The sequence below is a fragment of the Hyaloscypha bicolor genome, assembly GCF_002865645.1.
Source record: "Hyaloscypha bicolor E unplaced genomic scaffold K444scaffold_153, whole genome shotgun sequence".
NCBI classification, from domain to species: domain Eukaryota; kingdom Fungi; phylum Ascomycota; class Leotiomycetes; order Helotiales; family Hyaloscyphaceae; genus Hyaloscypha; species Hyaloscypha bicolor.
Window position 1 is genome coordinate 472,136 of NW_020194655.1, and position 26,258 is coordinate 498,393.

At 44.3% G+C, this 26,258-nt stretch overlaps 8 protein-coding genes across 8 annotated transcripts; 4 read left to right on the plus strand and 4 right to left on the minus strand.

Annotated features, from left to right (window-relative positions):
• The first annotated feature begins 9,006 nt into the window (after positions 1 to 9,006).
• Positions 9,007 to 10,947, plus strand: K444DRAFT_171274 (S-adenosyl-L-methionine-dependent methyltransferase). The gene is made up of 12 exons (XM_024870740.1): positions 9,007 to 9,184; positions 9,244 to 9,267; positions 9,333 to 9,429; positions 9,482 to 9,504; positions 9,554 to 9,572; positions 9,627 to 9,752; positions 9,807 to 9,829; positions 9,889 to 9,926; positions 9,979 to 10,116; positions 10,180 to 10,439; positions 10,486 to 10,642; positions 10,742 to 10,947. Exons 1-12 carry the CDS (start codon positions 9,137 to 9,139, stop codon positions 10,830 to 10,832), a joined length of 1,044 nt encoding a protein of 347 aa, XP_024730342.1. The 5' UTR covers positions 9,007 to 9,136; the 3' UTR covers positions 10,833 to 10,947.
• A 114-nt stretch (positions 10,948 to 11,061) lies between these two features.
• K444DRAFT_599594 (uncharacterized protein) lies at positions 11,062 to 12,403 on the minus strand (the record flags this gene model as incomplete). The annotated part of the gene is made up of 3 exons (XM_024878582.1): positions 12,192 to 12,403; positions 11,871 to 12,062; positions 11,062 to 11,818 (listed from the first exon to the last, which is right to left on the minus strand). Exons 2-3 carry the CDS (start codon positions 11,963 to 11,965, stop codon positions 11,062 to 11,064), a joined length of 852 nt encoding a protein of 283 aa, XP_024730343.1. The 5' UTR covers positions 11,966 to 12,062; positions 12,192 to 12,403.
• On the minus strand, positions 11,760 to 12,403 carry K444DRAFT_619208 (uncharacterized protein). The gene is made up of 3 exons (XM_024881473.1): positions 12,192 to 12,403; positions 11,871 to 12,062; positions 11,760 to 11,818 (listed from the first exon to the last, which is right to left on the minus strand). Exons 1-2 carry the CDS (start codon positions 12,297 to 12,299, stop codon positions 11,952 to 11,954), a joined length of 219 nt encoding a protein of 72 aa, XP_024730344.1. The 5' UTR covers positions 12,300 to 12,403; the 3' UTR covers positions 11,760 to 11,818; positions 11,871 to 11,951.
• A 778-nt stretch (positions 12,404 to 13,181) lies between these two features.
• On the minus strand, positions 13,182 to 14,270 carry K444DRAFT_541668 (sterol-4-alpha-carboxylate 3-dehydrogenase; the record flags this gene model as incomplete). The annotated part of the gene is made up of 1 exon (XM_024875812.1): positions 13,182 to 14,270. One exon carries the CDS (start codon positions 14,268 to 14,270, stop codon positions 13,182 to 13,184), a length of 1,089 nt encoding a protein of 362 aa, XP_024730345.1.
• Positions 14,271 to 14,527: 257 nt separating this feature from the next.
• On the minus strand, positions 14,528 to 17,377 carry K444DRAFT_541632 (WD40 repeat-like protein; the record flags this gene model as incomplete). Its single annotated transcript, XM_024875809.1, has 3 exons — positions 14,528 to 17,058; positions 17,111 to 17,138; positions 17,201 to 17,377. The coding sequence occupies 3 exons, from the start codon at positions 17,375 to 17,377 to the stop codon at positions 14,528 to 14,530; spliced, it is 2,736 nt and encodes a 911-aa protein (XP_024730346.1).
• A 355-nt stretch (positions 17,378 to 17,732) lies between these two features.
• Positions 17,733 to 19,510, plus strand: K444DRAFT_541590 (uncharacterized protein; the record flags this gene model as incomplete). Its single annotated transcript, XM_024875805.1, has 4 exons — positions 17,733 to 17,768; positions 17,906 to 18,229; positions 18,276 to 18,502; positions 18,547 to 19,510. The coding sequence occupies 4 exons, from the start codon at positions 17,733 to 17,735 to the stop codon at positions 19,508 to 19,510; spliced, it is 1,551 nt and encodes a 516-aa protein (XP_024730347.1).
• Positions 19,511 to 20,667: 1,157 nt separating this feature from the next.
• Positions 20,668 to 22,763, plus strand: K444DRAFT_541707 (fructose transporter 1; the record flags this gene model as incomplete). The annotated part of the gene is made up of 4 exons (XM_024875818.1): positions 20,668 to 20,917; positions 20,975 to 21,052; positions 21,102 to 21,812; positions 22,000 to 22,763. 4 exons carry the CDS (start codon positions 20,668 to 20,670, stop codon positions 22,761 to 22,763), a joined length of 1,803 nt encoding a protein of 600 aa, XP_024730348.1.
• A 971-nt stretch (positions 22,764 to 23,734) lies between these two features.
• On the plus strand, positions 23,735 to 25,973 carry K444DRAFT_635471 (MFS general substrate transporter; the record flags this gene model as incomplete). The annotated part of the gene is made up of 8 exons (XM_024883869.1): positions 23,735 to 23,951; positions 24,012 to 24,294; positions 24,385 to 24,402; positions 24,456 to 24,599; positions 24,659 to 24,799; positions 25,252 to 25,361; positions 25,406 to 25,829; positions 25,952 to 25,973. 8 exons carry the CDS (start codon positions 23,735 to 23,737, stop codon positions 25,971 to 25,973), a joined length of 1,359 nt encoding a protein of 452 aa, XP_024730349.1.
• Positions 25,974 to 26,258: the final 285 nt, after the last annotated feature.

Consider the following 26,258-nt stretch of genomic DNA (forward strand, 5'->3'; position numbering starts at 1 on the left):
AGAAGAGACGGAGTCGTCAATCATAAATTCACTACGCGCTGGATTCTGGACGGTGTTAGTCCCAGGTGTTGTGCTTTTCTCAGACTTTTACAATGTTCACGTCGTTAGTTAGATGAACAACGTGCATTCAAAGCCGCACGTACTTCTCTGCTTCCATCTCAGTCCACCTTCCGACACGGCAATGGGTACCCTGCTCACTTGACTATATAGCAAAGACATAATTTAATTCTATACGTATTGGCGAGGTTATCCGAATGGTCTTGTTTGGATTCCTTATTACTCGTTACGGCAGAAGGGTTGGCTTTATTGGGACAATCTTTTTTGGGTTCTGGTTAGTTTCCGCACGAATGGGTATTGAAAAGAACCTAAAGGTATGGGGAATTACCCTCGCCACTGCTTCTTGTCGCAGCACTCCATCGAAAATGCTTTGGATAATGATCATAATAGAGGAGTAGCTGGACTAGGGCCAGGAGGCAAGTATGCTGTCTGCACTGTTCAGGTATGTTTATTTCAAGAGCAACTGTCAAAGAAGTTGGAACTAATGAGACGATAACGGGCGGTCGAGTCAGCAGACGCAAACGTAACTCTTCAATAGAAGCATGAATTCCTGGTTGCAGTTTCAACCAACCTCGCGATTGTCTCTGGTTTCTGGGCATCTTCGATCGTTCCTGTCATCGTCATTGTTGCTTACTACAACAAGCAAATAATGGAATATGGCGCATGTGTTTTGGGGTCGGCTGCATTATGCCTTTAACAATTTTCTTCATCCAATTGCGACTTTCCGACTTCGCTCAGTACCAGAAGGACTCTATCAGAAAGATCATTTCGAAAAGCCGGCAATCAAGAGATTCTGGAAGCCGCTTATTGGTGCCTGCCAGTACGAAGATCACGGCATAAAGTATCGGGAATACAGGGCATTATTTTATAAAGGCCACTAAATGCCCTGTAAGGTCTTACTTTAATCTCCCTGTAGCTAGTCCTAGTCCCCTGTAAGCCCCCATAAGCTTACTAAAAGTGCCCCGAAGGCTCAATTTGGGCTTATGCAGCTTGACAGATACTAAACGCCCCCAAACGCTTATAAATATAGGCGAGTCTACTAATTAGTAGCGAGTAAAGGGGAGGTTATTAGCCCTAATACACACCTCTCCATATATACTTAATTCTGAATTCTAATTCTAATTAATTAGAAAAATACTTTATATCTTTCGCTTTGCTTTAATTATTATTATGGCTACTTTTGGAAGTTTATTTGATTTCCCTAACTTATTAGATAGCTAATCAGAGCTCTTCTCTCCTCCTGATTCATTAGATAACGAATATACCGAAGCCAAAAATAAAGAGGATATATAGTATAATTTACTATTAGATTCGGACGATTCAGATAATAATTTAGCTATACTAGCCCTTCTATCCGCTTTATTAACTAATTTTATACTTATTACTCTTGGGCCCAAAGAGCACTTTACTAGTACTAGAATTAAGGCTATTTATATACTTGAGGACAAGAAGTCTTTTGGACAAATTAGAGAAGCTATAGGAGTACCTAAAATAGCTCTTTATTAACTTATAGCTATAGCTAAAAAGCATAAATAGGTAGAAAATAAGAATATGCCTTTAGAGATCTCTTATATACTTAATATATCAAGATCTGGTTAATCCGTAATCTTCTCTAAGGTAATTAAGTATATTTTAATAATTATTCTTTAAAATGCTATTATAAGAGGCTTTTCTTATATTATAATTATAAAAAAAGTATAAAAAAGAAGCTATAAGGTTATATCCAGAACTATATAGAAGGTTCTTACTTATATAAGCTATTCTTAGTATAAACTAATAGTTAAGCCTGGCTTAAATAACCTTAGTAAAGTAAAGAGATTAGCCTAGTACTTAGAGCGAGAATATTAGATACTTAATAATTAGAAAGATATAATTTTTACGAATTACTTCTTTATATTGAGCTACGTTTGGACCACCCTTAAGCGGTTGGCTCTCGGGGCTCCTAGAAAAAAACGGGTCACGTGAGGAACACCAGAATCTCCCTGTTCTAGGGAATCGCATATCGGAACGCGATTACATCCAAATCCTTAGGGCTTAGCTAGGGATTAGAGAGAAGAAGCTCAGGTACCTTTCTTTCTATTTTAGTGGTTCTGGAATACGAGGGGCTTTTATTGCGATTTTTTAAAGCTTGGGGGGATATCTTAAGCTAGGGGCCCCGTAAAAAGCGCAAAAAAAAATTCCTGACCTTATATTACTTTTCTCTCCTTCTTCTCTTTATTACTATGGACCCTCCCCGCTTTTATACTTCCTATAAGCAGAACCGGCCTGCTTCTGACTTTATTACGGAGCGGGCTAAGCCATATAAGACTTGCTATTACTATCGAGTTTATATCCTCCCCCTTTTCTGGCTTAATTAACCAGTTAATAGGCCCGAAATACTACTAATTATATCTAGTGGTACTCTGCCTTATAAGAACTCGATCCGAATACCCTTCCTACCTCCCGGTAACGACGACGGTCGGTTACGGACATCTCTGTAAACGAGCCAGCCCTACGGCGCTAGTAACAGATCCGTCAACCGTCCGTTACGGCCCCCGTTCATATTATAGAGGACCCTCCTGCCGACCTACCTACTATATGGCCTCCTGCCTTCCTCTCCCGCTTCCGGCCAGCTCCCGTATATATAACTAGTCCGCTTACGGGTCGCTATATAGCTTACGGAGCCCTCTATTTTAGCTATACAGACAATTACTTTAAGGCCTATTATAAGAAGGGCGATATAATACTTCCTCTAATCCGCAAGCCTTCTCTATATCTCTCTTATCTCTTTATAGGCAATAACCCGCTCTACCGGGTCTTCCGGATAAATATCCGGGTATATAATTATACTTTTGCCTTTATATTAATTAGCTATAAGAAGAATACCCGGATTAACTTCTCTTATAGGATCTAGTACTTTTAGATCTATAGCAAGCTTTTCTACTTCTAAGGCCTGCTATAGCCTGCTATATATACTAAACCCTTCTTTATATAGCTCTTCTTCTATAATCTGCTCTTTATAACTAATATACGGGCTACTAACTTCTCTTACTTAGATTATATAATTCTTTTATAGCTTATAGATATACTTATAGACTATAATCCGTTTATTATAATCTATAAAATAGCCCGCAAATATCTTATGAGCTAGTAAACCAATTTCCGGATCTTACTTAACCCGTAAATATACTTAATTCTTAAGTTAAGTACGGATTATTATTATAAGAACCTTCCTATAAATAATAAGGTTATAGCCCTTATTCCGGACAAGTATACGAATACAAGCCACTATAATCTGGTACTTATAGTCTATAAGGCAGGCTGCAAGTATCTATAAATATATATAATTAATATTATATATATAGTATATATACTACTTTACTATATCTTACTCTTCCTATATAGCGACCCGGACTAGTACTATGATTTATAGTTATAGGACCGTAATAAGACCCGTTAGTAGATATGGCTAGAATAGTAGGTCTTTTACCGGTACTATCTCTATATTTATCTAGCCTTCTCCCTACTCTTTTATACTAGCCGCTTCTTTTAGTAATATATTATTAATATATATATTACCTGCAAAACTACCTTGCTCGACTAGCTCCGCTTATACTAGTAGAATATTCATATAAATATATATATAGGACTTATAGATACTCTAATCTATAAGGATATTTATACGGGTAATATTAGCTATTACTTTATAGGTAGTAATTGCTTTATATAATAGCTCTTTTAAGACTTAATAGCTATTATATAATACTTTAGTAAGCCAAGCTTCTTTATTACCTTTATAGCTAACTCGTACTAGCCTGAAATTACAGATTACTTCTTAAATAAGTAGTAAGCTATTAACTATCCGGATTTCCTTTACCGGGTCTTTATATTAAAGATAAGAGAGCTATTTATAAATCTAAAGAATTACCTTTTTAGACTATATATAGGCCATATATATATAATTAAGTACTAGAAGTATAGCCTCCCGTATATATATTTGCTCTTATTTCTTAGAAAAAAAGCCGTCTTCTTAATTCCCGATTTAGTTAATAAAGTTATTTATACTGAACTCCTAGACTTATTATAGGATCCTATAGGCAAACTTATAACTATAGTAACTAGTCAGATATCTTATGGACTATATGGCCTCAAAGATAATCCGAAAGCCCTATATATAGTTTATAAGATACCTATAGCCCTATTTGCATACCAGAAAAGGTTTCCTAAGGCATTTATAACTATAATAATTATCTATAAGAATAGGTATCCCAAGTACTAATACCGGAATAATAGCCATATATTTATAATCTATAAACTAGGCTTTCTAGGCCAGGAAGTCATCCGTAATAACCGCTAGGTTATTTCATATAACCCGTATCTTCTCTAGAAGTTCCGCTCTTATATTAATATTAAGATTTGCGCTTTTATATAAGTAATTAAGTATATCTATAAGTATATCTATAAAGAAATAGATTATATAACTATTATAGTCTCAGGAATAGATAATAAGATTACCTAGTATTTCTAGGCTCGGTATATAGGCCCTATAGAGGCTTTCTGGTACCTATTTAAGTACCTAATATACTAAGAGTTCTCCCCGGTTTAATACCTTATAATTCACTTCCCTAGATAATATATGGTCTGCTTTATAGCTAACCTTTTACCCGAGCAGATTACGGACCGGGCCGCAAATACCCGCTCGACCTTAATAGCCTTCTTTAAATATAATATAATATATAAGAACGGATACTAATACCTATATTACGAGTTCCTATAATACTTTATATAGGTTACTAAGATCCGGATATAGAAGTACTATAAGTAAGAATATAGTATTAGTTATATTTACTACTATAGTTTAGTTTCGGGCAAGTAATTCTACTTATAGCTCTTACTAATAGTTATATATAGTCCGCAGTCCTTTAACGAGCTCTACTTAGTTAAGGGTATCTATTATCCTATATATTATACTACCTATATTACCTGCAGCTTAGTAAAAAATAATTAGGAATAGTTCTAGTACTTTAATAAGGCTATTTTATTAATAACTAGCTATAGTTTACGGATGCTCTTTCTTATAGGTATTTACTAGTAACTAATTACGGATATATAAGTAATCTAGGACTAGTATAAGGAGTATTTCTATAATAACTTGGCCTATAAGCTCGCCCGTAACCCATTAATTAACTTTCTATTATCCTTAGTTAATTCTTACTATAATTATAGCCTTTTCTTACTTGATCTTGGCCTTACGGATCTCTAGCAAATACTTACGGATATTACCTTACCTAAAAATACCTTTAACTAGACCATAAGCTACTATATAACTAATCTATAGGTTAATTACGCCCGTAAGATATTACTAGTAACCGTAATATAAGCCTAGCTAAATATAGACTAGTACTCTTGCTTTCAGATAATTATAATAGTAATTACGGATGATTTACAGACAGCTCACTTCTACTTATAGGGCCCGGGCAAGACTAGTAAGACATTTCTCTATAAAACCCTCTATTACTATTACTATAGCCAAGGTAAGGTAGTCCTATATATGGTATTAACAGGTATTATAGCTCTCTTTTTCCCGGACAAATATACGTCTTACTCCTAATTCCGGATTCCACTCGAGCTTAATAAGTCATCCGTAAGTACGATTACTAAGACAAGCTAGCTCGGGGCACTCTTGTAATTTACGGATCTAATTATCTGGGACAAGGTGTCTATATAATACAAGTATTACTTTAAGGTAGTATACCGGCTAATAGTCAATTTACGGTCGGTTACGGATAATATTCTCTTTAGAGAGGTACCCGTAATTCTCGGGAGAGACTTTGCCCAGATCTTACTAGTAGTCCTATACGGTTTGCAGGCTAATATAGTACAGGCCTGCCTATAGCGGACATAGATCTGGCTATAACTCCGTTAGTTATTATTACGGATTAATATACGGGTCCGTAATAACCTGTCCGAGCAGGATTTTATAAACTAGATTAGTTATCTGCTATATAACCCGTTCTTAAATAGGCAAATTACGCTCCCGCCTTTTATTCCATATACCTAGTTAATTACGGACCTAATTAATTACGTCTACCCGCAAGAATAACTCTTACGGGCCCCGTATAACTACCGGGCCTTTAGCGAACGGGTAATCCTATTAACCCTGAATAATACGGTCTATAAGCTTAATCAAATAATCCTGGATATACTTCCTGGCCAGGAACGGACATATTTTATAGTAGATTCGGCTAATATAAACGAGGCGGATCCTGAAATTACAGAATTACCTCTAGAGGTCTTATAAAGCATCTATTTACTAGGTCTATCCCTTTCCAAGCTATAACTCAAGATTAGTATACCTATAATACTCTTGCGGAATCTCTATCTGCAAGAAGGGCTTTATAACGGGTTACGGATATTAATTTATAGCTTTGGAAGGTTCTCGATTTGCATACGGCTACTAGGTAGCGACTTTAATAGCCAATTACGGACGATTCTACGGATTAAGCTCTAGTTAACGGATTAGTAACTGTCTTTTATACTTTCTTATAAGCAGTTTCTACTTGTTTTATCCTTTATAATAACTATTAATAAATCGCAGGGCCAGTTATTTGAGGCAGTAGGAGTGGATTTACGGTCGCTGGTCTTTTCTTATAGCTAGTTCTATATAGCAGCCTTACGGGTAACCTTATAAGCAGGGCTTTGTATTCTTTTACTCCCTAATATAAACCGTATAAGTAATATAGTATACCCAGAAATATTACAGGGTCTTACTTAGCTTTTGACTTACTTACGGGCTATTCTCCTTCTTATACTATCCGTAAAGGCCTTTACCAAGTCACATACCCCCTTTAATTCTAACCCTACTCGGGACGAGTTTAGGGCAAAATTATTAATTGGCCCCGGAGCTTGTATAGGGCCGCCAATTAATAATTTTAGCGAAGCGGCCCTAAACTCGTAAGACTATTATCTAATTAAGAGAAATAAGGAGAAGGAAACGTATTTAGAGATTACCTAAAGAAGTATATAATAAGTATTATATATAAAGAAAATAGAAAGGGTTTTCTAAGTTTATATTTTAGGGATCTTTCTCTTATAATAAAAAGAGGCCTTATTATATATAAGAAAAGGAAACTCTATAAGAGAAGAGAGATTATAAAGCTAATCTTAATATAAGGAATTTATTAGTTAAGAAGGCTAATAAATAAAAGCGGGAAAAGAAGTAAAGGAAATAGCTCAGGGATTAGAAAAAGGCCTATAGGAGGGCCTCTAGAGAAGTACGAAAAGTATGGAAGTATAATAAGAAAACTAGTACTTTTATTATAAAAAATAAATAAGAAGAGATTAATTAGTATTAATACTAAAAGAGGATTTTAATTAAGAAGCTCTTGCCTTTTATAAAGAAATACTAAAAGGATTATCCTAATACTATTATATAAGAGGATAATATAGGACCTTATAAGTTATATTACTAGGGGGAGATTTATAATTTATAGAAGATTATGAAATTACTTTGGCCAGAGAACTTATCTGATTTTAATATAATTAAAAAAGCCTGGTTTTGGATAAAAAAGAAGATTACTAAGCGGGGACCTACTAGTAATAGAAAGAAGCTAAGAGTGAGGTGGGAGAAGTGCTAGAAAGACCTTCCCCAGAGCAAGATTCAAGAGTGGATTATAGTAATTCCTGATTATGTAAAGGAGATAATATAATTAGAAGGGGGGAATAAGTATAAAGAAGGTAGGAACAAGGGCCAAGAGAAAGTAATTATATATTAGATAGATAGAATTGAACTAATCAAAAAATAATTGAAATCGGAGGTTTAGCGAGGTAAGCCAAATTTCAGGGGACCCTTATAGGGCTTACAGGGGACTAGGACTAGCTACAGGGAGATTAAAGTAAGACCTTACAGGGCATTTAGTAGCCTTCATAAAATAATGCCCTGTATTCCCGATACTTTATGCCGTAATCTTCATACCCTACCCCCTACAATCCTCAACTTTGAGGGTAATGTATTCGGTACTCAGGGTTTACTTATGAGTTTTTCGCCTTTCTCCAGTTCTGGTATCTGGATTTAGCAAAACCCCACCCTAATTGAGGTCGTTGGCCGGAGTGCATTCGTCAGCACATTCCCCATCTCAGGTATTTCCCCTCTTCGTCGCCCTCTTCGCCCTTTTCCAATCTTCCCCTCGGCCTGTACTGGAGACTGCAATTTTCTCGTCTCCTCGGAACCGTTTCCTACTCCAGTCCGTAGACATTCCTTAGGTTTTGCGGCTGTTGTAGGAAAAGCTGGTGCGGCAATTGGAACGACAGTTCTAACACAAGCACTGAACTCCTTCGAAGACCGGTCAAAAGATAACAAACGTTGTGATTGATTGTAAGTAGTGACTCGGTCATTGGGCTCTGCCTCGTCTGGCTCTCAATGCCTCGAAAGCTTCGACATGGGAGTATCCTCTTTCGCATGAATTTACAGATAAATTTCTTGCACAGTTTATCGACTAGATATTGCTTACTTTTGCTGTTCGGGGGTTCCGATTATGGCAGAGCCGATGTGGAAGATCCGGATTGCCGAAACGGGGGGCCGTCCCCCCCACCTGCCATCCTGCAAACCCCACGTCAGACCCGAAGCCAGAAAAATCGAGTCGATAAAGACTCTTGAGATCCGACCCCTCAGTGGACGCAGGACTGCCCGGCTTACCGCCACTGCAACCACCCCCGCACACGGTTCAGCAGCGGCGGTGGTCTCCTTCCGGGTAAATGATCAGTGCATAAATAAACCCATAAGAGCGGGGTTTCTTTTACGTACGGGGCAGCGGATGAGGTCCCTATTCGATGCTCTATGATCCCCGAGCCGAGAGTGCTATCATTCGCCAACTCCGCCAACTCTATTCCAGCAAAATCAACCCCATTGGGCTGCTGCAACGGCTTCCCCCGTCATCCCAAACACGGCACAGGAAGGGCTGACCGCATGTTTCGACCATACCAATTTTCTCCCCTTTGATTTACCCCACTAATCCCTACGATCTCAGCTTCGTAAGCTATCAACCTCACGACAAGAAACCTACCCCATAATTGAACTAGAGACTAGAGGTGGTAAGCAAGCATGGCCCAACCTGAGCAAGGCACGGGGGCTATTGCCCCTGATGAGACTGTAGGTTGTTTTGACGAGAGAAATGCCAGCCTTGCATTCTCATTACTAACTTTCACTAGTTTAACGATGGCGATTCTGCTATTGTACGTCCACAATTTTCAAACTATTTCAAGATGCCTCAAAGCTAATCACTTCTTTAACCTTCAAGGACGAAGAAGTCAACTCTACAACCTCGTCAATCGCCTCTTCGATCTTCAAATTCCGCAAGGAGCATGGGAGGACGTACAATGCCTACGGAGAGCGAAGTATGGATCTTCTGATTGCGCTGTTGCGTTGATGAATGCTTACAAGTCTAAGACTACTTCATGCCCAATGATGAGGTAATAGATGCGCCCCCAAGCCTCATTGCCTTCGCTAATACTTGCCAAGATGGAAAAGGATCGTTATGGTAAAGGTGTACCTCTATACCTCAAATTTCGGAGAAGCTGATAGTCGTTTTTAGATCTTGTACATCACTTGTGGGGACTGACGCTCAGTGGAAGACTGCTCATTTGTCCTGCTGCAAGTGGGGAGCTCCATCGTGTTCTTGACGTAGGGACCGGAACAGGGATTTGGGCTATGGATTTTGGTATGTCATCCACGACGTGAGTGTCTCGACGAGCAAAGGCTAACCCGGCAATAGCGGAAGAGCATCCTGAAGCGGAGGTAAATCATCTCCCACCTAACCATCCTTGACTCTGGGGGATTAACCAAAACTTGGAAAGGTGATTGGTGTCGACGTCAGCCCAATTCAGCCCACCTTGTAAGCCGGACTTTAACATCTCTCCCCTGAAAGCAGTGTTTGACTGTTGTAGTGTTCCACCGAACGTCCAATTTGTGATCGACGATATAGAGAAACCTTGGGCCTACTCTAAGCCCTTCGATCTCATTTTCAGCCGTCAAATGCTCGGCGCAATCCCGGACATGAAAAGCTATGTCCAAAAGTGTTACGAGTAAGTCTAATTTGCGAAATTCGTCTCTCCTATTTATTCCCTCACGACTAACATTCTTCTTAGTAACCTGAAACCTGGCTCTTGGCTAGAGATGCAGGAGCCAAAGCTTCCGGCTCTCTGTGATGACGATACCTATGCTGGTACTCAGTTTGAGAAGTGGCAGAATCTTGCCCTTGAAGCTAGCCGGAAGCTAGGTTGTCCAATGGACATTGCATTGACTTGCAAGGCGACCATGGAGGCGGTTGGATTTGAAGATGTCACCCAGGTCATCTATAAGTGGCCGATCAACAAGTGGCCAGCTGAGAAGAATATGAAGGAAATCGGTAAGTATCGCCTGATGTGCCAGAACCAGGAGACTGATATCAGCAGGCCTCTGGAGCTACGAGAACATTACTTGCAATCTAACTGGTATCAACTTGGTGCTTTTCATCCATGGTCTTGGTTGGAAACAAGAAGAGCTGGAGACTTTCCTCGTGGATGTCAGGAAGGACTTAAAGAATCCCAAGATTCACGCTTACTGGCCAGTGTGAGTTTTATTTGCTCAGCCTGACCGTATTCACGTTCATTCCAACAAGATTCCCTCTGCTATTTTTGTATCACAAGCTAATTGCATCTATTTCTCCAGCTATGTCGTATATGGCAGGAAACCTGCAACTAAGATTCCAGCCGACACTACCGCTGAGGTTACCCCTGCTCCGATAGCTGAGGCCGTCTGAGTAACAGCGCGACACCAGGTCAGCAGTTTAGTCTTAATAGGAAACATCAATACAATGAACGAGACGAAAAGCCATTGTACAAGGCTTAAGATTTTTTCCGCATGGGACCCGAGAGGGGGTAAGTTTTCGAATTTCAAAACACTTTCAAATACTCGAAAGTTGCCACATCTTTCTTTTACTCCAGTAAGCCACGCAAATAAGCATTGCCCGTACGCAATATAGCTCCCTATTAACCCAGTCCAACCACTGATAAGGGCCATTCGATGTGAGGATGCCATTTCTTGCTTAAGTCTCGTCGACACTGGTCCAAAAGTCTGGCAGCACACCCCTTCATGAACCAGAACGAGTCGATCATCTTGAGCATAATACAATAATGAGCCAATACTACTAAGGCTTCTGGTTTCCTCTCGCTCATCAACTCAATATACCTTTGAGAGATCTGCGCAGGCCAGGACAAGACAAGAGTCTTTACAGCAATTGTTTGGTCTGGTGTCGCTGCCATGGCGAGAAGTTTCCGGAGGACATTGAGAGCCTCACAGCACGCCTCCCCGTCTTCATCTCTACCTGCTTGCAAAACTGGCAGTAGTCGAGCAAACAATCCATCGTCAGCATTTAAATTTAAGTCGGGTGTTTCGTCCAGCGGCTTCTCCATCGAAGCCCCCAAAGGGCCAGCTAAAAGCCAGTCTAGGCAATGGTCGGCTACTTGAAAGGCACCTCTGACGAGGGGGAGGAATTCGGATACTTCTCCCATTCCCGGTGAAAAGACTTGGGCTTCTGAAGACCGCGGACTCGCAAATGCGTACTTGGTCACAAGATGACCGCATGCATAGACGGCGTGGCAGTTTTCTTCATTGATTGACTCGAGTTCCGAGCGAATGAGGGGAAGAGCAAGACTTTGATGGTGAGTTGCCAAGAGCATATAGGAATCGCTTTCTTGTGGCCGAAGTCTCGTAAGGTGAAGCGCTGTAATCGCTATTATGGCATGCCTAGGTGTTTACGTTAGACTTGCAAATGCGAAACTGTGGATGTTTTTCGCACAATAGACAGCTGTGATCGATGGCAAGCCGAGGTAAAACATCCCGCATTGCCACCTGCAGACCCTCATTGTCTGCTAGCGATTCAGCTGTTGACATGGTCCAGTGATGTAGGAGCTTGAAGTCCAAGAAAGAAAACTCGGGGTGGCCAGACGGGGCAGGTGAAGCAGTTGGCTTCGGCAGTAGCTGAGAAGTGGTAGGCACAACTTTCAAACCACCTTCGGACACGATCTTGAAACTGCATTCGGACGGATATCGAACACAATTGAGGCATCTTGGTTTTCTTTCGTCACACTACTAAAATGTCAGCTGACACAAAGCGAAGTAAGAGCAGCGGAATGACGTCGCGGCTAACCCGTACCTTTACACGGCGTCTTTTGCATTGGATGCATCCTGTTCTAACTTTCCGATGCGATGCCTTCTTATATGGCATGTTGGGCTGCCGCATAGCACAAGCTGCTCGGAGCATAATCGATGGAACGAAGTGCGAGGTGCGAGGAACGAGGTTATGGACCAACTCATCTCAGCTTACTCACCACCTTACGTCCTTGGTGCATATTTCCCTGTTCACTGGTCAGCATATGTGGAAGCTGACTTGCATACCATCGCATCCAATTTCAACTAGCGCGGTGAGTCAAATGATTTGATTTGACTTGATTTAAATTGATTTGAGCCTCTTAATTAAATTAAGTTAAGCTATATAGTCCATAATCAAATCATACTTAATTATAATCAAATATAATTAAGTGTATTTAATTAGATTACCACGTGATTACACATGTTACTCTATAGACTGAGATACGGAGATAAGACTAAAATAAGGCTAGCCATATTTAGACTCGCTTAAAGCTATTCTTACCGAATCTAGCCTAGTATTGCTTAGTAAGCTAAGACAGCAAATGTTTTAGTATCATTATATGTACTAAGCAATCACGTGTTTCTTACATATAATGTGCCAGGCTATATCAGGTATCCTCACTTGCCGTGCGCACCTATATCTACTTCTCTCCTTAAATCATAATTAATTATTATTAATTGTACATAATTCTAATTAATTAGCTTTGATTATTTTTTGACACACTGCTCAAATCGACCTCGTCACACGCCTCTAACAAGCCTACCCAACCCATTTCTCCGAACCACCAAATAGCATCACAGCACTCACATACTTCAATCTGGGCCAAAAGCTAGCGCGACCGTCTCTGGGACAACTAGAGATTGCTCGGTTTTCTGATGTTTCAATTCTCTTCGAAGACCGCGAACTTACTGATCCCGAATGGGCGTTTGTAAAAGAGCGATGAAACATCGACGTCTCTCATATCTTCAGTGAATCTTTCTTACTTACCAGGAACCACTTGACACTTCTTTCAATCCCCACCTGCATACTGATAGCAGGCCTGTATCCCAGTCTCCTCTTCGCCTTCTCACAACTTATAGTCCTGGTAAAACAACTATACCTTACCCCATACCTCGTCAGACCCGGCTCCTTCCCTCCGCTAACGATCCAAACACTCCACTCTGCAAGGAAGGCCATTGACATCCCCACCCACCTCGGAACAACTTTGATATCTCCTTTCTTCACCTCATACCCGGCCTGCTTCGCAACCTCCCTCGTGAAATCCCAGAAAAGCCAAGGCTCGTCATTCGTGAGGTGGAATGCTTCCCCATCCACTCTTTGCTCCTCTGCCGGTGGTTGATTCACAGCTCGAAGTAAAGCCTTTGCAGCAAGTAGATGTGCATCGGCTACATTTTCCACATACACAAAATCGTACAGATTGGTTCCATCTCCCATCTGGATATTCCCTCTCCCACTTCTCGCCACACCAATCAACTTCTCAATCATTTCCTCATTGGCTTCGCCAAAGCAGCTCGCTGGGCGGAGTGAAACGGTCACCATGCCATGTTTTCGGTTCGCACTAAGGACTGCTTGCTCGGCAAGAGCTTTGGAGAGCGGGTACGGAAACTTTTGCTCTGGGGCGACAAGAACGGGAAGTTCTTCCGTAGCGTTTATGACTGGGGATGACCCGTCTTCAATGACTGATGTGCTAGAATGGAAAACGAGCGCTTTCACTGTTCCCACGGACTGGGTTGCTTCAAGGACGTTGAGAGTTCCGTGGAGGTTGATTCTGGTGTGTGTTTCGGCTGGTAGCGAGAGGGAGTAGGTGCAGGCTGCGTGGAAGATGACCTGGGGCTGGATTTGCTTGATCGCGGCGAGGACGGACGGCTTGTCACAGATGTCAATGTCGTGATACTGGACTGAAGGGAACCGTGGGAGAGAGGTAGGGAGGTCGAGGACGGATATTTTGCACGTAGGGTTTGTTTGCACGATCTTGGAGACGATGTGATAGCCGATGAAGCTATCGCCTCCAGTGACGAGAACGTTGTTTAGGTTCTCTTTGGCCATGATTGTGACTCCGGCACTAAATCATACAAAGAAGGGGAAGTAGGACGCAGACCACACACATAGGGTTGCGGGAATTATGGGTTCCTCAAAATTAGCGGCGTTTTTGTCTTCCGAATCGAGGTTTAGTGCTGACTGCAACCCTGGAGGACTCTCTCGGTACCTTGGAATGGTCGAAAATAAGGTGCATTAGCATCATCCAACAAGTTCTGCATCTAGCAGGCCTCATCTCTATATTCTGGCCACCTTAGAGCACTGAATTATACTATGATCATGTCTTGCCCAACTTCCTCCAGCCCATTTGCTCCCTTTCCTTCATCGAACAACCCCAACCCATCCATTTCATTCAGCGTATACTCGACCAAGTAACTCTCATCGATCAGCTCCTCCAACCTCTTATAATTCTTATCGGTATACACTTTCAACGCATCCAAAACCTCCTTCAGGCTATTTTGGTCTTGTGCCCCGCGAACCTTCAAACTCGATAATTTTGTTGCTGGATAACTCCTCACAAGAGCCCATAGAATCCTCTGTGCGACGACCGAGGTTCGATTATTGGTATTCCAATCTCGGACTCGCAAGAGGAGAAGAAAGATCTGGTCATCAGACAGTGACGCGAGAACTTCGTCAACGGCTTTGACCCCACAGAGACTGCCTTCTTCTGTAGGGCTGACATTCACCACAGAGGTGAAAAGCGAAAGCAGCCTAGCAGGATGGTTCAACTGCAATGAGAGGGTGATGGCTTGGCGGTATGATTTGGTATGGACGTAGTTCTGGAGCTCCTGCTCTTGCTCAACGAATTCGGTTGCAGCAGCAGTCGTTGCAGCTTGTGTAGCAATCGTCGTGTCTTTCCAAAACGTGACGGTCGAGTCCCCCGAGCCTGAAACTATCATGTTGGTAACAGGGTGGACTGCAAGAGCCCAGACCCGATCCTCGTGGTTGTCCAATGTACAAGCCTCATCGCCTGTATTTGCATTCCATATTTTAACCAAGCCATCACCTCCAGCACTTGCGACTTGAATGTGTTTCTTGCCACTATCAGTGTTGGGAATATTGAGCCAGGCTACTTTCAACACACTGTTCGTATGACCCTCGAAGGTTCGTAAACAGCTGTAATCGGACAAACTCCAGATCTTGACCGTTTTGTCGCCGCTACCGGTGAGAATGAGCCCTTTCCCTGCTGCAGGTCCACTGTCTCCAATGATGCTAGGTGTCTCTTTTGGCGCAAATTTGACCGACCAAACTCCACGCTTGTGTCCCTTGAGAACACCTTGCACCTCTCCTTCTTCAGCTGACCAGATTTTGACTGTTTTGTCTTGGGAAGCGGATGCAAAGAGTTGCCCGCTGTGATTGATGTCGATGGAATTGATATCTTTTTCGTGGGCTTTCTTCGTATAAAGAGCCCTCGGAGCTTTGTGACTTGATGTTAGTGCGTCAAGTTTGGGGATATCCCATCGTTTGACGGTCTGGTCTTGAGAACCGGTCAGGACAAATGCAGGTGGATGCTGGAGTGGATTCGTGTACGCCGGCGATGACTCGGGAGGTTGGGTACGTTGGAGAGAAATTGCTCCAACCGACTCGGCGTGACCAGCAAAGGTTGCAATGCATCTGAAGGAAGAATTTGCAGTATCAACCCTCCATAATCGAGCAGTGTTGTCCTTGGCACCAGTAGCAATCCAGTGGCCAGACCAATCGACATCTAAACAAATGATGATATCCTCGTGTCCCTTCAATTGCGCAACGTCTGCGCCAAAATAATCTGTATGCTGCGAGGAATCGTCGGACTGAGAAAGGGAAATGATTCTGATCTCCTCCGAATTTGTCGCGAGTGCCAAGAGAGATCTGTCAGGCAACAAGTATTCGAGGTCAATGATTTCATCGTGGGTGCCAGATATTCGTCGGATCTGGTCCAAGGGCTTGATTGTTTCCATAGAACCAAGATCTTTTAACGACGTCTTCGAGTGAAGGGTGATCGTGTGGTCTGCTTGCACAGATAGAATGAACGAGAGTTCTCCTAATGAAATTGCACTGACGACTCCATCTGCTTCGCCCTTTGCAGACTGGGGTAGCGTGACTTCTCGCCCATTATCGGATTCCCATATGCGAATGTTTCCATTCGCACCTCCCGTGTATGTCAATCTCCCGGACTCGAGGAATCCGGCAGCCTCCACCTCTTCAAGAACCGGTACGACGTTCCTGACCTTCCAAGTCCTTGAATCCCACCACATGATAGTCTTGTCTCGACTGGCTGTCAGAAGAGCATTTTCCTTCGAAGAATAGTCCAATGCTGTGACGTCTGAGACATGAGAGTCTAAAGTTGAGGCGCACGTCCGCTTGTACAGATCCCAAATCCTCACCTTTCCATCCCGACTACCTGAAGCTAGTCTGAAGCTTCTCGCTGCCTCGTTCGGTTCAGCCTCTGTAGATGTGCTGCTTTCCCGTTGTTCCTTTCTTCGATTCCGGGCCGAGATCCCAGATACCTTATCTCTGTTGCTTGCAACAAGTTCGAAGAAATGTAATGCAGAAATCAGCACATTGGGCCCCCGAAAGGTATGCGTTATGTATCCTCCTCGTATGTCCCAGACCTTGACCACGCCATCTGCTGCACCTGTTGCCAAGAGTGTGCTTGTTTGGTCGACAGCCAATATAACCACGGGAGTTGTGTGGGGTTTGAGAGTTCGGACAAGTTCGAAGTTGATCGCGTCTACGGAGATTGGGGAGGGCTTCAGGGCATAGACTCGCATTGACAATGATCTCGAACTTATTATGAGGTGGGAAGCAGATGGTGTTACTGTGAGGAAAGTCAGTTATGACGCCGAGGATCTGCAGAGGGTAGCACCGACGGGTTAAGGCCGAAATCAGCTCTCCATCCTGATAAGGATGTCAGCGAATACCCCGAGTACCATCTCACATTCACGCGATGAGATACATACCCCATCGATTCTAGCTAGCTGCCTTCCCGTATCGAGATCCGTCAACAAGGCATCTTCCCCAAGAGTGGTCGCAAGAATGCGCCCGCTGTGATCGAGGGCAACGCTGCCGCCGGTGTAAATTGGCCGGATCGTATGCTCTGGCTCAAAGGTAGTCTTGTATGGAGCTTTGTTTGCCATGGTGTTGCGCTGGAACCAGGCGTTGAAGCTGCAGGAGGAGGCTGGAGATGTTGTTGGAGTCTGGAGGGGGAAAAAGATTTTGCTGTTGACAGGGGCGCTCGATAAGCTTAATCTTAGCGCCATATCGGGCTCTCCATCACCGTCCTCCGTGTCAAACTCCAACATTCCACCTTCAACCTCCAACCTCCAACATCTCCTGTTTCTTCTTCTTCAACGCCATCAACGACGCCTCTAGCTTTATAGGTCGACTTGCAACATCCTCCAGACATAGGCGGAGCTGTCTGGTGTAGTCCGACCCTGATGCAAGGAAGAACATGAATGCAAGCTCGGAAAGCAGGGCAAAACAGAGTCCAAGATGGGAAGACTTGAATCCTTGACGGCATTGGCTTTGGTGAGTGACTCGCAAGTCCTTTGGCTGGCGTTCGTTGCTTCATTGCGACATTTTTGGGAGCGCCACGGTGCAGAAGTCGACAACACGCCTCCTATCCATCGCTCCAAGCCGCTCAGACTCAGGCTGACACAAGCCAGGGCCGCGGGCATTACGAAGAAGGGGTCATTGTGAACCCGGAAGCAGAAGCCTCCAGCAGCCCAAACCCGCAGCAGTACAATGATCGTGGATACCCCAGAAATCCAGAGACCAAACGACAAGAACGAGAGCACGTGCGAGCAGCAAACGAAGTGATGCAAGTCACAGGCGTCGTCGAGGACTCCTTGGCTGCCAAGGTTAAGGCAAGCCAATTCATACAAGACAAAAATCTAGAGACCTTGACCGGATTGAGAATGATGGAAGCTGGCCGTGCTGTCTTGGTGGGAGGGGTATGGGGCGTGTTAGGACTTCGAAGACGAATCTTGGTACGCTTCCCAGCGGGCCCTCTTGACAAATGTTGACGTCTCCTAGCTCTACAGGCCGTATTCTACGGTTAGCGTTTTGGGAATCGTCCGGCATGAAGCATCGTCTTATTCAGTTCCCCACCTCTTCTTCTCAGGCTTGCCCACCGTTTTTGCATATCACGTCTGCGATTGGGTGGCATTCGTTACTGAGACTATTCTTGAGGGTCAATTTCAGGAAGACGAGAATGCCTTGTCTGAGCAGCAGCTTCGGAACAGCCAGCTCATCCAAACTGGGTAAGTTTTGGAACCTGTACACCATGTCACTGCTAACCCAGAAGGCTCGATATCGGTTTCTGCTATATCGCCCTACATTTCAGGATGTTTGCAATCCTCCAGCAACTGAACCTCATTTCATCTTCCAAACTTTTTCCAAGCTTCCGATCGTTCATCCCGTTTTCGCATGCGTCTCCTCTCCAATTTCCGCCTAGCCCATCACTCAGCCTCTCGTCTCTCGCATTCTGGGGTGCATCTCTCCTTCGGACTGCGGCACCGATGCTCATCATCTTGGCCCATGGCAAATTCAAGTACATGGTGGCTCGAATAATGTACCGTCCCATCTACAGAATACTTCCCCGGCCCATGGGAGACAGCATGTTCTCGGGTCTTAATATTGCGGCCCCGTCAATGGAATATGATACCCCAGATCGGCCCAGAGATGACAGGAGCAGATACCGCTCTGAGGATGAGCCAACACTGCGGGCTCTTGAAGGTCTACCGGCACTTGATCGAACAGAGACACGCGCACGTGTAAATGAACGAGATCAGGAGTCGAGTGAGGAAGAAGAAGAGGAATTGACGCAAGCAACACTCATCAGCTTTGATGTTGAGGCCACAGATGTTGCCGAGTCTTCACTGGGCACGTGGTCAGCAGAATTGCGGAGCGCCAATGAACCAAAGCCCTCACAGGGCCTCAAATACCGCGTAACAGGACTGACGGTGCTCCCTCCAATCATGGCCACTGAGGGTCTTCGAGAAATAGCAGCGGGAATCATTGTCATGCCACTCGAGGCGTTTATGGTACGAGTTATTGGCAGAGCATACCGAGCGAGCGCGGGCTTAGAGATGGAAGATATGTTCATCTGGGGAGTTCCGTCCGTGTGGAACCTAATTACTGCGTTGACTGTTCAATTGGCCGTTACGGGGATTATATGGGCCGGGTTTACAGCTGGGACCCAGCGGTTGGCTGCTTTGTGGGGGGCAAGAGGGACCGAAAGCCCAACAAAGGAAACTTCTCTAACCTGATTGCTCCAGTGGTACACTTTTCACCATAATCGAACTTCTGATAACCGAAATGGGATCCCCTTTGGGGTCTGGGGAAATTCCTGGAGAAATGGAGGGCTGGACAGCCAGGGGACTCTGCATGGACGTATGGCAGATTGCTCGATGCCGTCCGGGACTTGGAGCCTGGAGTCATATCTTTACCAGTATTACACGAGTAGTCGGCCTCTGCCCACAATTGAGCTATCAAGGAGGAAATGCCATTTGCCGAAGCCACAACCTGCGCCACGACTCAGTGGAAGACACGAAGAAAAGTCTTAGTGAAGCTTGATTCGCGTCGAGCGCCGGCCCATCCCGTTCCTTGGCGGAAGCTTGCCCATTCACGGCCTTGATTTGCAGCTCTCGTGGCACCAAACTTCGGGGCGAGGCGGGAGCCACCCGAGCACAAATATTTGGGATTGGAATCAAGATCCTTTCACTCGGCCCCTTTGTGGATTGCTGTTTGCCCGAGAAATCCGACGACTGAACATGGGGCTTAAACCAGGATATTAGCACGAGATTTTGTGCGTCAACAAATCACAGTTCTCCATTTGTCCTTCCTTCAGACGCCGAACCCGCGCCGTGAGTGACGTCAATGCATCGACACATCCCAACATCTGCCGGAGTTCTCCCAGCCCTCCAACCTCATTTTCCCACTGAGACCGAACTCTCCAGCACAATACTGAGGCTGGGAATGCGAATGATTGCAAATGATGGCAAATAAAGAGGCCTCCAGAGGATTGAAATCAAATGCTGGCGTGGAATCGTACGGCCCCCCCGCCATCGAGCCCACGAAACATGGCGATGAGCATGTCAGACAAGTTCATATCGCCCTCCCCACAGCAATAGTATCCGACAACCCGCTATCTAACGCTAGTCAGCGTAGTTGAATCGCCGATCATGAGATCTCCAAATATTTTTCCTTTGAGGTATATATCCGTGAGGACTCCCTGCTATGCTGCTAGCCCCGTGAATATTATCCCTTGAGCTTTCGTAACAGCTGCGTGCTCTACGTACCTTTCTGTAACCTCCTTTCTACTTGATTTCCACTCGTCTCTCCTTATCTCCATACCATGGCAGACCTCAAGAGCTCAAGTAGCGATATTATCAGTTCCGCTAGTCACAGCGAATCCGGAATGCCCATGAAGGAAGTCAACGAGAAAGATATTGCTTTCACCCAGGGCCACCAGCAACCTAAGCCAAAGCTAGGTCTCAGGCGTCAAGTTTCGGAATGGGAAGCTCTCCAGATTGTTGCTGCTAGTGATATTGAGACAATCGACAGGGAAGTAGACGAGATCGAAGCAGACCTGCAGGAAATGAACATTCAGTCAACTTGGTTCAAACCACAATTGAGATTGAAGGATCCAAGATATTTCACATGGCTCCTTGTCGGTATGGTTTCCCCCGTGCGTGCATTGTAATACAGTCTTGTTCTGTGACCGCCGGTAGGTTTTGCATCGATGGGAGGACTTCTCTCTGGTGTCGATCAATCCTTGATCAGCGGTGCAAACCTGTATATGCCTAGCTGTAAGTCAGCATCTACCGCTGTCTGCAACATCAACTAACTGAATTGTAGCTTTACATCTCAATACGAAGCAAGTTAGTCTAGTCAGTTCTGGTGTCCCATTGGGGGCGGTTGGCGGTGCCTTGATGCTGGGACCTTTGAATGAAGCTGTTGGTCGACGGATGGCCATCATCGTGTCGCTGGTTTTATACACGGTCGGAGCTGCTCTCGAAGTAGGAGCAATTAACTTCGGCATGATGGTTGCTGGCCGTATCATACTTGGTCTGGGCGTCGGTTTGGAGGGCGGAACGGTTCCCGTCTACGTCGCTGAATCCGTCTCGCGGAAATCCCGTGGAAACCTCGTCTCTCTTTATCAGTTCATGATCGCCCTTGGAGAGGTTCTTGGCTATGTCATTGCAGCCATTTTCGTCAATGTCAAGTCGGGGAGCTGGAGATATATGCTTGGTTCTTCGTTGCTCTTTTCTACCGTCATGTTCGTCGGCATCTTCTTTATGCCCGAGTCTCCCCGATTTCTCATGCATAAGGGAAGGACGACTAAAGCATGGCATGTGTGGAAGCAGATCCGTGGCGAGGAGCCCGAAGCTAGAAAGGAATTCTTCGTCATGAAGCACTCCGTCGCGGAAGAGTTGGCGGTACAGCAGCAGGGCAAGGCTACAAAGCGCTTCGTGTGGATGGACTTCTTCACTGTTCCCAGAGCCCGCAGAGCCATCATTTATGCGAACGTGATGGTTTTTCTTGGGCAGTTCACTGGTATCAACGCCTGTTGAATATCTTAGATACTATCTATCTAACTATCTAGAGGGAAGAGAGTGGCTCTCTATATAGGTAAGAGTTTTTTATCCCTATAGAATAAAGAGTCCTAATCCGGCATATCTTAATATACCGGATCCAGTAGTCCCTTTATTCTATATGTATAAAGGACTTGCCGGATGCGGTGAGGTGTGAAGAGTCTCTTTATCCAACAACGCCATTCAGTATTATATGGCGACACTTATGCAACAGGTCGGATTCGACGACAAGCAGTCGGTTTTCATGTCCCTTGTCGGCAGTGGATCGCTGCTGCTCGGCACCATACCAGCCATTCTCTACATGGAAAAGTTCGGTCGCCGATTCTGGGCTTGTTCAGTGCTTCCAGGGTTCTTCGTCGGCCTTGTGATTATCGGATGCAGCTACCTCATTCCCTTGTCGAATAAGGCCGGTTCTCAAGGAACATACATCGCTGGCTTGATCGTCTACGAAGGGTTCTTTGGAAGCTACTCGTGTTTAACATGGGTCATCCCTTCTGAAGTTTATCCCACCTATCTCCGATCATACGGAATGGAGACCTCCGACACCACGCTCTTCTTCTGTTCCTCCCTCGTCACTTACTTCTTTGCCCAGATGCAAGACGCAATGTCACAAATCGGCCTCACTCTTGGTTTCTACGGTGGAATCGCAGTACTCGGTTGGTTTTACCAGATCCTATTCATGCCTGAGACGAAGAATAAGACGTTGGAGGAGATTGATATCATTTTCAGCCAGCCGACCAGTCAACTAGTCAAAGAGAATCTGCGCAGTGCAATGGTGACAGCGAATGATTTTGTTTGCTTCAGGTGGGGAAAGGTATTCTCTCCCGTCTCTGAGAGTGATATTTTCAGGAAGGAGAATGGCCACAAGACTGAAGGTGAGCCGCAGGCTAATCACGAGGAGTTGCTGAAACCAGAGTCGGAGTAAGCGGTGATATCTATTGCAAATCCTAGCTTCTGGGGAGGGTAATTGATACCATCTTTCATGATAATGCACTTACTATTAAAGATTACCACCAGCAGAGCGGGTAGCAATAACGAGAATTAATTCTGCTTCTAGAAAGTGTTTACGATGGCGGAGCTTCCCATCTTGGCAAAACAATTCTCGTATGGCTGATGATTCGTGCTGAGTTTCTCGTTGAAGCCCCTGATAGTGCCTATCACGGGGCGCTTGGGTTTGGCAGCGCCTGTGGTGCACCACAGACATGCGGGATTACTTCGTTAGTCAGCTCATCCCCTTACGGGGCCAGCTCCTTACGTACCGTCCCCGCCCCTTAAGGGCACCTCCCTGGCTAATAAGGAACTGCGTAAGGAACCGCACCAAAATCCTACACCAATTATTTGGGCTCATAATCTGCCCCAATTATTGGGGCCTATAATCTGCCCCAGCAAGTCAGGTCAGCAATCGTAAATATCGCAATAGCGGAAGTGGAAACCAAGACCTTGCTTCTGGTGCTTGATTCTCTTGGGTCACAACTTTGACGCCTGCGCCGTGTCAACCAACGCTGCCCACTTCCCCTTTATTGGGACTCTGGAATGGGCGTCCGCACCAGCCCGATCAGCACCAGGACCCACGTGACTGATACAGTATACCTAAATTAGCTTGACACAACCTGACTCACTACTATTCTCATTGGCTCACTTGTCTTGCTAACCCAAGCTCGAGGCGTCTAATAGTAACAGTGACAGGTTCGGATAAATTTGTACCCCAAAAAGCCTCGAGTCAGTTTGTACATGTCAGTCTGTACAAGTCAGGTTATACGTGTCAGTCATCAACATCACAAGACAAATTTTAAATTTTAACAAGGACCGAATTCCAATTTCATTTGTGCAATTACAGATTATATCTCCAATTGTTTTCTCATTTCTTCCTCAAAGATAATCTTCAAAGAGGTCACCATGACCGAGAAAGCGACCCCTAATGCCGTACAGGGCGTCACCACAGACGTGAATCTGGAAAAAGGAGACATTGCCCCTGCCTCAATCCACAGCAACAGACATGGCGATGCCACTAAGTTGAACCTCGATGCTTACAAAAGTGATGACTCTGATGGGAAAATTAACTGGACGATTACTCACCGACTTGCTGCTTTCTCACTATGTCTTCTCTACGTGGGTGAGATTTGCCTCCTTCCTGCTTCATTACCCTACCTTCTGCTGACAAAAAAAAATCCAGGATCCCAAATCCCACTCTATTTCATTGGCGCCTCTCTCAGCTTCGTAACAGAAGATATAGGCGGAACAGACAAAGCAGCCTGGCTACCAGTTGCGAATACTCTCGCTCTTGGGGCTACTGCACCATTCGTAGGATACATGCAAGATTTAATAGGGAGGAGATATATTGCTTTGTTAGGATGTCTTCTTCTCATTGTTGGAGTCGTGATCTTTGGTACCGCCCATGAGTTCGGTCAGGCGGTTACAGGGATGGCGATATCTGGGAAGGGGGGTGGTATTGGCGAGTAAGTACTTCCTAAATTAGAATCTGTGGTCCGTGGTTTCAATTGAAAATGCTTTCCATCTAAGCAATTACTGATCTTATATTTGAATAGGCTTACTGCTCTTGCGGGGTGAGTGATGTGATAGCTTTTGGAAGCTATATAATGCTGATGTTATCATCTAGCATTTCCGAGATCGTGCCAGTGAACAAACGTGGAACATATCTGGCTATTGCTACGGGGTGTATCATACCATTTTCAGGCTACATCTTGTATGCACAGTACTGGTCATTCTATGCAACTTGGAGATGGGGAATGTGGATTACTGCGTAAGTTATCTTTCTAACTTCCTTCGGCCGAATTTTGGTCGTCTGCTGACTGCCTCTAGAATTATCAACGGCGTGGCATTTGCTGGCACATTGCTCTTCTACTTTCCCAACAACCACCACCATGATCTGATTAAGAGCCACATCATTAAGAAAATTGACTTTATGGGGGCCGTTCTATCTATCGTTGGATTAACATTATTGTAAATGTCCAACGCTCTCTTCTACTACAAAACGAACTTACAATGTGAATAGCTTGGTAGCGATTTATTGAAAAATAATTGATTTATTAATGGAAAATCGATATATTGGAGGTTGATAATCTGCAAAAATGACTAGATATAGGAGAGTGAGTTCTGGAAACAGAGGAAAAGTGTCCAAAGTAAGGGATTTATTCCCATTACCCTTCGGCGATACCGGTGATGCCGAACCCGCTTTCTCCGATACATTATCAATCAGCTGATAAACCAAAGGTAATCAAAATGACGATATACTAGTAAGCTTGGTAAGCTCGGCGAGTGACGCATGACAAATGAGAGTGGAGAACCCTAAATTAGTGGTTGAACCTGGTACTGGAAGGACTGGTAAGCTAGCTATGGTAGCGTACCAATTTCAACACGATTCAGTGCGGAGGCTATACCCATTCGTGGAAAAGCGCCTATGTTCTCTCAACACTAATCATTGGGTTCCTCCTCATGGTCGCATTTGGTCTCTGGGAATGGAAAGGAGCCAAATACCCTATTGTCCCACACGAGATCTTTGTTGGTCAGCAAACGGTTGGTGTGGCATTGCTAATTGAAATGTTTCAGCTGCCTTTGGAGGTGCCTTGTCCACCATTAGTCCGGATACCCCGGCAAGAGCCGTAGCATTCGGAGCAATCGCGGGCTTCGGTATCGGCGGCGTCCTCGTTCCTGCCGCAACAATAGCTATAACCGTTACCCCCGACGCATTCATCGCCACGACCGTAGCTCTCTCCCTATCTATTCGCGTTATTGGCGGCTCAATCGGCTACTCCATCTACTACAACATCTTTGCCAACAAATTGAAATCCAAACTCCCACCTATCGTCGCCGCAGCAGTCGTCAAAGCAGGCCTTCCTCTAACTTCGGTCTATTCGTTCATTGGGACGCTGGTTACTAATCCAAAGATGTTATCAGAGGTACCGGGGGTGACGCCGGCGGTTATAGAGGCTGCGACAATCGCGACAAGGTGGGCGTATTCCGAAAGTTTAAAGTATGTGTGGTATACAAGTATTACGTTTGGTGTTTTGTCTGTTTTAGGATGTTTATTCTTGGGGCAAGTGAGGCCATATTTGACGCATCGAATTGCTATTGAGCTTATATAATTATAAGCAGGAAAAAGGTTAACTCAAATTAATTGCTATATTTATGGCATTATATTAATGGCCTAGAATATAGTACTTTATAGTTCTTGACTTCTTATAACTTATAGATAAATTCTGGAATCTATTAGTTTATAAGATTATACTATTTAGAAAACACGCCTATTAGTTATATTTTAGAAGCAAGAATAAGGCTACGAAAAAAAAAAAAACAAAATATAGTAATTAGGGTTAGGGTTAGGGTTAGGGTTAGGGTTAGGGTTAGGGTTAGGGTTAGGGTTAGGGTTAGGGTTAGGGTTAGGGTTAGGGTTAGGGTTAGG

Bases quoted from the DNA above. Each gene is read 5' to 3' on its own strand.
- K444DRAFT_619208 (XM_024881473.1), bottom strand. From the start codon at position 12,299: ATGCCATATAAGAAGGCATCGCATCGGAAAGTTAGAACAGGATGCATC. The intron at 12,063-12,191 runs CTTCGCTTTGTG...AGTTGTGCCTAC, and splicing joins ACGTCATTCCGCTGCTCTTA to CACTTCTCAGCTACTGCCGA.
- K444DRAFT_171274 (XM_024870740.1), top strand. From the start codon at position 9,137: ATGGCCCAACCTGAGCAAGGCACGGGGGCTATTGCCCCTGATGAGACT. The intron at 9,753-9,806 runs GTATGTCATCCA...ACCCGGCAATAG, and splicing joins GATTTGGGCTATGGATTTTG to CGGAAGAGCATCCTGAAGCG. The intron at 10,117-10,179 runs GTAAGTCTAATT...CATTCTTCTTAG, and splicing joins TATGTCCAAAAGTGTTACGA to TAACCTGAAACCTGGCTCTT.